The sequence below is a fragment of the Mercenaria mercenaria genome, chromosome 18 (genome assembly GCF_021730395.1).
Source record: "Mercenaria mercenaria strain notata chromosome 18, MADL_Memer_1, whole genome shotgun sequence".
Taxonomy (NCBI): domain Eukaryota; kingdom Metazoa; phylum Mollusca; class Bivalvia; order Venerida; family Veneridae; genus Mercenaria; species Mercenaria mercenaria.
The window spans coordinates 45,277,166-45,290,132 of NC_069378.1; the positions used below are offsets into that span (position 1 = coordinate 45,277,166).

The 12,967-nt window shown below is 34.9% G+C and overlaps 1 protein-coding gene across 1 annotated transcript; it reads right to left on the reverse strand.

The window, feature by feature from the left end:
• Positions 1–1,288: 1,288 nt before the first annotated feature.
• LOC128550564 (uncharacterized) lies at positions 1,289–2,689 on the reverse strand. The gene has a single exon (XM_053529812.1). The coding sequence runs from the start codon at positions 2,687–2,689 to the stop codon at positions 1,289–1,291; it is 1,401 nt and encodes a 466-aa protein (XP_053385787.1).
• Between the last annotated feature and the right edge of the window lie 10,278 nt (positions 2,690–12,967).

Sequence of the window (12,967 nt, forward strand, 5' to 3'; positions counted from 1 at the left end):
CAATTTCTTACAGTAAAGAAGTCATCCAATTATTTTGAATTTTCAGTAATCTTATACCGATTTCGCATCCGCGCAGTCTGGTCAGGATCCATGCTGTTCGCTAACAGTTTCTCTAAATACAATAGGCTTTGAAGGCTGGTCTGGATCCATGCTGGTCGAAAATGCACTACGTTGGTTTTCTCATGGCGCGGCTCAATATTATGTAGTTTCAATAAAAATAATATGACGTAGAAATCTAAGTTTGACAAAATGTTACATGGGCAAGCTGTTAGGGCTTCTCACATGAATATTTGTTTGACGAAATGTTATTTTATATACAAAAGCCTTCAACTTCATTTCAGTTTATTTCAAAGTTTAGAAAATGAGCCAGCGATGCAGTTTCTAAACGCATTTACTCGCGTCTATGACAATAAAATTGTTCATAGGTTATTACATTTGCATCGAGAAATACACGCAAGTTCTGCACAAAATATTGCGCGACTAAAGGAGCGCAATGTTCTTCCGAAAGGAAGAGTGCATATTTTTGGAAGACAATCTAATAATCCTGTTATTACTTGCGCATTTAAGCTAATAATTATTACTTAAATGATATAAAGATGTTTCTAACATGAATTAAAATAGCGTCATTATAGACGACACACACAAATCTGGCGACATAAAAGACATCACGCACCCGATATAGAATTTGAAAATATTTACATTTAGGAATCCTTTAAGGTGTTCATAATTTAGTATGCAATAACGTGCAGTTTACTTTTGCTTAGGCTATTATACGGCACTGCCAATAAAATGTCAGCTAGATAATCTCTTATTTGCGATGGCTTTCAGTGTATATCGTAAATGACTATTTTTTTTCTTTCGATTTGCAAAACTTCAAATCTTTATTCTTAATGTCTGATTCAGATTTAACAACACAAACGAGAAAATAGTGTAGAAACAGTTGCTAGAACTGCTAGTCGCAGACAACAAGTGTTTCGCCCCGTTACTCTCGATACACTCTCCTGACGGTGGGGCCAGCAGTGTTGATCAGGCACTGCTTGTCTGCGATGGCTGCCATTCCTTATCATTTCGGCGTAACCAGAGCCAACTGGACGCTCTCTCGGCAGCTTTTCCTACTGCATGGGCTGTGGCTTTCCTTACTTTCCCTTTGATGCCCAATGCGCCAAGCATTCTCCATAGTAACTGGGCTGGGAATCCTCTGCTGCCGACTTCTACCGGGAATAGATGTGTTTTCCATCCCGCTTCATTGCAGGCATCTGCCAGGTCTTGGTACTTGGCTGACTTGTGTTCATATGCTTCTTCTGTTCTCTCCTCCCAGGGCACAGTCAGTTCCACCAGTATCACCTTCTTTGGAGACTGTGACCACAGCACAATGTCTGGATGTAGGTTTGTTTGTATGATATCCGGAAACACCAGCTTCCTTCCCAGATCCACACGCATTTTCCCAACTTCTGGCTTCATCTAGCAGGCCAGATGTGCTAGTGGTTGTGGTCTTCGTCCCTCCTTCCTTAACAAATGGGATGAACTGGGTTCCTTTCTTGGGAGTTCGTGGTTTCTTTCTCTCCCTTTCCAAGGTATCTGCCAGTTCGCGCAAGACTTGGGCATGGTGCCAGCGGTAACGTCCCTGTGTCAACGCAGTTTTACAGGATGAGAGAGTGTGCTGGAGGCTGCCCCTTCCATTGCACAGTGGGCAGTTTTGGTCATCTGCAAGCTTCCACCTGTGGAGATTTGCTGGTGTTGGAAGTAGGTCATACACTGACCGAAGAAGGAAGCTGAGTTGAAGTGGTTCATACTTCCACAACTCCTGCCAGGTAAGTGTTCTTTCTGGAACGGTCCATTTTGTCCATGCACACTGCACTGGCATCTGCACGGATCTTGCAGACCTAGCTTGATCCTCACTTCTCCGAATCTCTTTCTGAACCATGGACCTTTTTTCCAGCCTGTTTGCCTGTTCCCAGTGTTGCTGATGTCTTTGTCCAAACCCTTCTCTCCCGATGTTCGTTGTACCAACTATGTCCCTGTGCCTTAGATTAGCTTCAGCTTGGTCAACTGCTTGCTGTACGGACCAATTTCTTCCTGTTCTGACGTCTATGCTAGCTTTACTGATCTTCTCATCTGCGGAATCCCTCAGGGTGAGCAGGAGTCTTGCTTTTGTCACCTTGTACTCCTCTGTTAGCGCAGTTAATGGCAACTGGAGTTTTGTCGACTTGCCATACAACCCAATGTTGGTAAAAGATGGTGGTAAGCCGAGCAATCTCTTGAGATACTTGCTAACAGTTTGCTCTAGCGTCTCGATTAGGCTGATTGGTACTTCATACACCATGAGTGGCCATACAAGTCTTGGAAGCAGACCATGCTGGAACATCCAGGCTTTGAATTCCCCAGGAAGCTCAGTCTTGCTTATCTTCTGGAGACCATCGTGTACCTGCTCCCTCAGTCTCTCTTGACTACCCTTGTCGGTGAGTGTAGAATCAAACCACTTGCCAAGGCACTTGATAGGGTTGTTGGCCAGGGATGGGATTTCTTCCCCCTGTATTTCGAGTTTAAATCTATCAGTGACTTTCCCCTTCCATATCACTAAGCATCTGGACTTCTTTGGTTTGAATGTCATATGGGCCCATGTGGCAGTCTCATCCAGAGCTCTCAGAATCCACCTTGCTTGGACGTGTGTCTCAGTGGTGACTGTCATGTCATCCATAAATCCCCTGTTGAAGGTAGACGAATTCCAGAGCTTGTTTTGGGACCCCTACACTCCCTTTCTGCTGCCTTTATGATCATATTCATGCCCATCACAAATAAGACAACAGAGATTGTGCAGCCTGTGACTATACCCTTTTCCAACTGGATCCATGAAGTTGTAAAGTTGTCACAGGAGAACCTCATCTGTATGTTGCTGAGATAATTGGTGACTAGCTTGCGGACATGTTCCGAGATGTGGTAGTGTGTCAGTGCCGCATCAATAAGACGGTATTACTGGAAAAAAAGAAGCAGCAGAGAGATCAAAGAGCAGAAAAGAAAGCAATTTGTGTCGAACATCACACCACAGTTACTGTAATCAAATCAAATGTGTTACAACCAAACTTATTACACAGTACAAACATCTGGAAGAAACATCCATATACAGTGTTTCATATTTTTAGACTATACTTTGTTTATTTTTAAAAATTAGGTATTTATGTGTTTAATGTTGTTTGATACGCAACATCATAGTGAAACGTTTTACAAATGCCGTCTAACAATAATAAGACAAAAACTGGCTTATGAACCAAGGTGACTTGCATTTTAAAGTATCTCAAAGAAGGTTTCTTACAGGCAGACCTTTAGCAATTTCAGAACAATGTTCTTTCGTAAGAGGAGGCCGATTGCTCAAAATTGACTGTTTGTCTTTCCAAAATACAGGTTGATCAGTATATGACTGTATATAGTGGTAACGGTGTTTATAGTAGTGCACTGTTTAGTCAATATTCATTGTTGCGTCCTTTTTAAAGCAGATAGGCATTTATCACAAAATCTGAAATCATATATTTTTCTTTACACATTTTGCAATATTGTTGTTTGTCACTAATAAGACAAAAACTGGCTTATGAACCAAGGTGACTTGCATTTTAAAGTATCTCAGTGAAGGTTTCTTACAGGCAGACCTTTAGCAATATCAGAACAATGTTTATATACGTTTCTGCATAAATGATTTTAGACGTGCTTTACAATTTACTTTACATTTTATATGTTTATACATTTTTATATAATTGTTTTTTAGAGATGCTTTACAATTTACGTTTTCAAAGCGCTTGTTTTCGGCGACATATGGCCTTTTTGTGTCGGATCGCCGTAAAATCTAACTCACTCACTCACTCATTGTTGCGTATTCCTAAGCTGTTCTCCTAAGGAGGAGGCGAAGAAAATAACAAGAACAACGACACCCTCTTAATAAATACACCAACGAAATCGTCAACATTTAAAACTCGGGCTATAATTCTTTTGTTCATTTAAAACTGTGAGTGCAGGATAAAATGATGTTTGTTATTTTTAAGCACAGCCTTGTGTATACAAGACATTTCATTCCATATACCGAAACTTAACTATAGAAGTCAATTTCGTATACGGGTCATGATCAGTCAATAATAACGTCATTGAATACAACAATAACAATCCTGCTCACACTACAAAGGCGATGATGTTTTCTTCTCCAACAGTCATGAAACCACATTAGACTTCTGTTTGCCTAGGGTCTACAACAAATGTGTTGAAGCCATAATTGTGACATGCGTATCAAGTTGTCGATTTTACATGCGATGGTTTAGAAAAAAAAGTTCATAGGACTGTACAAAATGATGAAACATTTGGTTATGTACATAAGAAGTCATGTTTTAAAGATGTTTTGATTAAAGGTTCGAAAGTTACATAATTTCACATTTATTTAAAACAATATGTTAGTACAATTAGTACAATTGAAAGATAACTTAACAATATTAGTTAAAATGTAGACTGTCATTTTAACGTGTCGAACAATGTGCGTTGTGAATTATCATGTATTCTTGTATTCACATTTTAAAATAGTTTAAACACAATAGTGTCAGAGTAATATTAGTAATGTATGGGCGGCGGTTACCGCCAAAATTAGTAAATGTACAATCCATTCATAAACAAGTAAGTCTGTACAGTGCATTTCAATGCCGTCTAGCTTAAAACTCCATCCCGTCCAATATATTTTCATTCAACGCATTGTATTTTGAAACCACTTAATACAAAACTTCATTCTATCCATTATAACATGGAACGATGCATTGAAAAACTTGTTGCGATGCACCGTTATATAAAATCATCCAACAAAACATGAAACAATGCAGCTCAAAGTGAACCAGTTTAACACGACATGAGTACGTGCAGTGTAAGATGAAATGATTTATTACATCTTGACGCTGTTTAATGCATACTGACACCGCAATGGGGTTTGTTTTCACATATTAACCATGCATTTGAAAGTAAAGGATAATATTTAGTTGTTTACATGTAAATTTGCTGATATATGTCCATCTGTTTGTACATATATTATGTTCTTCAAGAATGGATGAAATAAAAGAATCAATCAACCATCCTCGGTGCATTTCGATTGTAGATGTACAGCTCGCTTATACAGCATGCATTTACTGCTTGTTTGTTTGGAAATGCTTACTTTTTAAAAGGCGCTTTCAACCTTTAGGCATATCAGACAGCGAACATTTATAAAAGATTGCACTTATATTCATCAAGGAGACGTACAAATTTATATAATGCGCTTGATCTTAAAGGCACTGGCCTCCAGACCACCTTACTTGAGGTAAACCTCCTTAGTTATTGTTCCTTCTCTTGAGAAGGAACATTATGATTCGGTAAGTCACACTTGACTGAGCTACTGATATCGAAAGCTGTTGTCATTACAAGCTGGCCAATCAAACTACGTGACCTTAGAAATAACTTCTGGCGTTAAAACTATTCTTTCCTAATTGAGACAACTCTCTGTCTGAACGTGTTCCGTGGATTACATATTACTAAACCCGAGGCATATTCTTCCGATATAGAGTTAAACGCGAAAAATATTTATTGGTTAGTCCTCTGAAAAGCTCCTGTTTCTTGCAAAATAGATACAGAGGTTAGAGGTTAGAGGATACGAGATACGTAGACTTTATCCACATGAAGTTTTTTTATACAAATACATGTGAGAGCATTCAAAACACATCCGGAAAACAAGGCATGTGTCAGTTTATCTTTTAATTGAAAGGATGAAACAATGTTATTCATTATCTCAATGCATGAAATAATGACTTGATATAATTGATTGTGATAAAATTATAATAATATATTAGTAATTCATACTGGTTAAGTCTCTATATAAATTGTCCTTGTCTTTTGTAGTGCCATTTTAGAGGTCATGTGAATTTAGATACGACGTGACTAACATTCACAAAAACATTTGCACAAACATTCGGTATAAAAAATCGGATGTTTCGGTAAATACGAAACTATTCAAACCATGAACAAAAACGTTATTATCTTTGAGAGATCTGGGTGCGTTGTTAGTTGTTAGAAAATTGACCTGTTATGACATTAACTGTAATTATGCTATTTTAGATAATTATACAGACTGTAAAAATTTACTAAAGATAAACGGTTTAAACAGAGCAGTAAGAATGATATAGAAAAATGTCTTCTATTGTGCCATGAAATTAACTCCGAACATACCAAAAGAACTCGCATGCCAAACAGCATTTAGCAAAATGGTGCCAATACGACAAGATTCATCCAATCATTTTCAATCTTCCGTAATCCAATACCGATGTCAAAGTTTGGCAAACAAAGTCCTATATCAAAGTATTCAAGGAAGCAAGTCAACTGTATAAAAATATTTGTACCTTTTATTTTGACTTTCTCTAAATGCATTTTTACTAATGTTAAACAAAAGCATAATTATACAACGTTTTCCTTATGTGTCCTTGTTTTCAAACTACATGTGCTAAAATAATAATGGCATCTCATATGAAGTTAAGTCTGAAAAACATTATATTGTATAAACAATTGTATTACATATTTATCAGCAAAACAAATCTGCTTGGGTTGCAGAAAACTTGACTTTTCCCATTATTACCTGAGAGGTGTTCATTTCAACATGTAGCGTAGGACACGAATGCCCATGATGAAATGACACAGAAAGAGAAAGGCATGTCCTTTGGGTAAAGGCATTTCAAATATATTATATTTAGATTGAAACCTTAGTGTGAACTTGGCCTCTGGGTATAAGGTTTTACTTTTGCAAAATACGCGTCGCCGAACAGAAAATTAAAATGACATATTTACCTCCACTAAATTTGCTTTGACCTTGGTTTGGTGTCTGGGTCTTCAACGCTCCTCAATTTGCAGTTGGATAAAATTTAATAGAAATTAGAACACGTATGATATACTACAACGGTTGTTAATATACACGTAAAGACTATGCTAGTTTGGCTAAATTATAACTAAAGATCTATTTAAAGAGGGGGTCCCAGTTAGGTGTCTGCGCAAAATATTTTTTGATTTTATTTATACTTTGTGGTAATATACCTACATGTATTAAGTTTCATTAACAAGTGTTACTGTTACCAGTTTTGACTTACTTTTATAGATATTCACATTTAAATAGGGTGGGGTAATCTGACATGTGACCAGCCAGGAACACAATTTCTGTTATTTTTTTTAAAAATGGTTCAAACTTTTTACCTGCAACTTTCATGATAAAATAACTATGCAATGGACATTCACACAAGATATTGCATTTTAAATTGTACTGAATACTTTTTTTCATCACAGAGCCACAAAGTGGTCTAATCAAATTTACTGATTTTCAATGGACGAACTTCACCAAAAAGCTAAAACATTTTTTATTAGTTGAGATATTAAGGTGTTATTTTCAGCAGATATTGTAAACTAAATAAACATAAAAATGACAGAATATCAGTATACTCTGATTAATATTGGAAGCGTGGTACACTCTCAAACTGGGTAAAAGTGGGTGGGGTAAATAAATATTCGAAGCAACGCTATAAAAATTGTGCAGTTGTTACGAAATGGCCTCAGATTGTCTACTACTATCTTAATTGTACCCACAATGAGTGGTGAGGGCATATAGATTTGCTCTTGTCCGTGCGTCCGTCCGTTCATCCGTCCGTGCGTCCGTCCGAAGTTCGTGACGCGCCTAGCTCAAAAAGTATTTGATATAGATTGATGAACCCTTGCCAGAGTCTTTATCATGATATGAACTTGCGCACCTTCTATTTTTCGTCTGGCTCCGCCCCTTAATTTTAGAGTTACTGCCCCTGAAATAGTAAAAAAATGCACATTTTCACCCTGTAACACGCCTAGCTCAAAAAGTATTTGATATAAATTGATGAAATCTTGCATGAGTCTTTATAATGATATGAACTTGCACACCTCCTATTTTTCGTCTGGCTCTGCCCCCTATTTCTAGAGTTATGGCCCCTGAAATAGTAAAAAATTCACATTTTCACCTTGTGACACGACTAGCTCAAAAAGTACTTGAATCAGATATAGATTCATGAAACCTTGCCTTACTCTTAATCATGATATGAACTTGCGCATCTCCTATTTGTAACCTGGGTTCGCGCCCTATTTCTAGAGTTATGGCCCCTGAAATAGTCAAAAATGCACATTTTCACCTTGTGACACGCCTTGCTCAATAAGTATTTGATGTAAATTGACGAGTGTTTATCATGATATAAACTTGCGCACCTACTATTTTTTTTCTGGGTCTGCCCCCTATTTCCAGAGTTATAGCCCCTGAAATAGTAAAATTATTCACACCCTGTGTCCTACAGACAAATTCTAGTTTTATTAAATACAGACTTGGTTGATAAATTTTAACAAAACTTTTTTCTCTTTAATAAGACTTTATACATGTGTGCCATGGAAAAATCAATGCAGAAAATTTAATGTTAATTTGAACAATAGCTTTCCTCAAAATATACTGCCTCAGGCAAAACCTTTAGTTAAATACTTTGAGCTTTCAGGGTTAATTTGGTTTGTCTACATGTCATGTTCAAGGTCCATGCTTTTTCCATGACACACATGTATAAAGTGGGAATTCTTTTGTTAAAATTTATCAATCAATGCTGTATTTAATAAAATGAAGATAGTAATAGACAATCTGAGGCCATTGCTTAACAACTGCACAATTTTTGTAGTGTTGCTTCGAATATTTATTTACCCAACCCACTTTTTCCCAGTTTGTGAGTGTACCACTCTTCCAATATTAATCAGAGTGTACTGATATACTGTCATTTTAATGTTTGTTTAGTTTACAATATCTGCTGTAAATAACTCCTTAATATCTCAACTAATGAAAAATGTTTTAGCTTTTTGGTAAAGTTCGTCCATTGAAAATCAGTAAATTTGATTAGACCACTTTGTGGCTCTGTGATGAAAAAAGTATTCAGTACAATTTAAAATGCAACATCTTGTGTGAATGTCCATTGCTTAGTTATTTTATCATGAAAGTTTCAGGTAAAAAGTTTGAACCATTCAAAAAAAAAATAACAGAAATTGTGTTCCTGGCTGGTCACATGTCAGATTACCCCACCCACTTTAAATGTGAATATCTATAAAAGTAAGTCAAAACTGGTAACAGTAACACTTGTTAATGAAACTTAATACATGTAGGTATATTACCACAAAGTATAAATAAAATCAAAAAATATTTTGCGCAGACACCTAACTGGCCCCCCCCCCCCCCCCCTTTAAACTAATTATTCTTTATGTTGTTTTTGATGCTGTACAGTGTCTAGCTTCTACGATAAATTAGCTATATTAACAAGATACCGGTGGTAACTTGAATAAGTATTTCTTTAATCACAATGTTGGTGAATACATAGTTTTCTATTCAGAACTTGAACTTCTGCTGTCTAACTAGACATCACACATTAAAAAATAAAAAGCGTCGCTATGCTAATGACTATTGTGTGTCTGATATATTTCCTCTGGAACTGTTGAAAATTGTACAAAACATGTACATTTATAAAAAAAAAAAAAAAAATTCCAGCAGTTTAACTGGTACTTTTACCAGCAATACCGACTTAGTCAAAATGCTTAGGAGGTCAATAACAGACCTGTCGTCTTGACTGGAAGGAAGTTGTGCTATCCATTCCAGAACTTTCTTCGAATACTCATGCTACATAGGAAACCTTTGTGTTATTATGATTATTAGAATTATAATTAAAAAAATGTGAAGTTAAATATTTTTCAACTGACACTATATAAAAAAGTAACAGGAGATCTATCACTACTGGATGCACATTCCATTAAACATGATTTAAAACCCTGTAAAATATCCATTAAAATAGGAAAACTTGTTAATTAACCCCATTAATTCTTGCATCACTTTATTTAACAGGTTTCTCAATATTAATGGGTTACATGTTAAAATACCATTAAAACACCCATTTTTGACCATAAATCAGGCCATCTGTATATTTTGAATTTAACAGGATTATTCATGGCCCTTAAATTTGATTTAATACACATTAAATGTTCAGGTTCTGTACGATTTAATTTAAAGGGAATTCCTATAGTTTTTTATGCGCATCTTTCTGCGCAGCCGACACTTTCTATGGAAAACTGAACTGAAGTCAATATTTGTTGAAACATTTTACAGACAATCTTAGATATGATGAATCTTGAATGAAATAACATTTTTGATAAGTTTTATCAGTAATCAAATGTTGATACTGGTTTATGTTGTATTGACAAGTATTATGCCTGACAGGTATCTTGTTATTTTTGTGGTTGTGTTTTCACATCGCATTTTAGTACAAAGACAGTGTTGTTATATAATGTAAGATAATTGACTTAGTACTGATAAGACAATATCACCTTTCAGATTATTTAGTATTTAATTATAGGAAGAATTAAGAATTTTTAAAACCTTTTTTTAACTTTTAGCAGACATACATGTAATCAATTTGGCCAGGTTCGCGCCATTTCCGTGCGAACAGGTGTTGTATTCTAGTGGTCTTAACATAAAATTTAGCCTGGTGACCCATACATTTTTAGCCATTTTTATGCTCACAATACAATTATCTATACACAAGAAAAACAGGAAAAAATTCTATGAAAGAATTTTTTCAAAATTTAAAAAAAATATTCTTCACTATGGGTATTTTTCATTGAAAAAAGTTCACAAAACTAAATATGAAACATTTTTTGTTTCATTTGTACCCATTATTGTAAGGATAGCGTATTACAAATATGACTATAATATCAAATAAGGATATAAAAAAATTGTAAAAAGGACAAAACCGTATTGTGCTGTCTTAATGTATATTTTGGTTGGTATTTATAAAAAAGCAGATAATTATGAAAATGTTGAAAAATCGCTGGCAGTTTCACCAACAGTGGGTGTGTTTAAAACAATTTTTCACAAAAACAAGCCTGGTGACCTATTGTTTTTATTTGTTCATTGTTTTCAGCACAAATTTTCCTATCATATATGTGAATTTAAAAAAAAATCTATGAAAGGAAAAAAACTATAGGAATTCTCTTTAAGAGTAAACTTAATAGCCATAAACAGCAATGTGATGCCCATTAAATCCTACATTCTGTAAAATGTGATTCGTATATTTTCTTCTTTTGGTTTTTGGCTTGCACTCCAATTGAATGCTCATAATTACAGTCCCATATTATTCTAAAATGGACTTTAATCACAATGAATACATACTACACACACATCGTCTATAATATATCATGATGTTATATTTAGTTGCATTAAAGTTATTCCCCTTGATGCAGTTACGCCATTTTTTCAAATGTTTGCCAAATTGAGTTCCTACAAAAACTGGATTTATTTCAGTGAAGGTCCGATAAAAACATATTAATTTATTTGATAACAACAATCTACATTATTTTGGTAAGGGTAAATACGTATTGATGCATGCCACTTTTTGTGTTTTGTTTTTCTTGTCCAAATAATCAGCATTTGTATAAGAAAATGGATGGGGTAAGGAATTTACATTATAAAATGTGTTCAGACCAGTTTAGATTTTCAAATTTTCCAATCCTTGAGTAGAAACTAATGTTTATAAAGAAGTGAACAGTACACATGATTATGGAGATTTACAGTCTGATTTAAACTCATTTGGGGCATATGCAGATCAATCGCTTCTTCGTTCCAATGAATCAAAGAGAAGCTTGATTTGGGAGGGGCGAAGCTACTTGTGATGCAATCCCTCAAACATTTGCTCATAGCTGTTTAAGTGCATGCACCTGAGCACAAAGTACTGAAGTAGAGCTAAACTGTGATTGCCAATTGTGCGCTGACATTGTCATCAACAGTTGCTTTTTGAATACACCTGATGCCTAATGTCTGTACCAATAAAAACTTGGTCAGAATGTTCGTCAATATTATAAGGTTGAATAGTTAAAACTACCCACATGGTCACTTGATCTATTAAACCGGTACATGTAAACCATTCTCAGTACAACACAATACAATACACTATCCGTTTATTTTCTCATTCCATATGAACATATAACAAAATAAGGATACATTATGACAAATATTTGTACGAGGCTGTTACATGTGTTTACATTACAAAATAATGAGAGAAAAATGAAGAAACAAATATTCGTCTAGCATTTTACAAAACAGTACATATGTATAGATACTATTACATGTGTAGTTACACGTAGTTTAAATCAATACGGCAAATATGAAAATGAAGTTGATTATCTTTAGATGTCTAATTCTGATGGCAAATTTTCATGGCCCTTAATTTGATATAACATTAAATATTACGAACCCATTAAAATTTAATCTGACATATATAATGAGACCATTAATCATTTTTTAATAATTAAAAGTCATTAGCAGAGTATTAAAAAATTTATGGCCCCATTAGTTCTTACTGATAAATGTCGAATTAAGGGGTACTTTTTAATGGCACATTAATTTCATGCCAATTAAAATTTTTAAGTTTTCATGGAAATTTAAGGAGCCTGTTAACTTATTTAATGGTTTATTTTAAGCAGCTTTTCATGGCCATCAAAGTTATTTTAACAAGGTATATTTTACCTGGGTTTTAATATACTTATTTCATGGCTTTTTAATGTATGGCATTAAAACTAAGGTCATGACAAATCCCATTAAGTTGTAAAGAAGTAAATGAGTGAATATTAATGATGAACCTGTAAAACTTTGTTAAAAAAACTTTGAAAAATTGGCCAATTTATACCTTTTTTAATGGATGTGCATCCTATTATTGCGTTTACGGAACAAAGAAACTGATCAATTCAGAAAACCCTAAATTGATATACAATTTTACAGCTTGCATATCACTTGACAAAAGCAAGTATTTGAACACAGTGAAGGGTCTTAGCCGTCTCGATAAATGCGTTCAAGGAGAAAAAATATAATGAAATAGATGTGTGCTGAACATATACTTCTATG

Coding starts and splice junctions, on each gene's coding strand:
- LOC128550564 (XM_053529812.1), bottom strand. CDS start 2,689: ATGACAGTCACCACTGAGACACACGTCCAAGCAAGGTGGATTCTGAGA.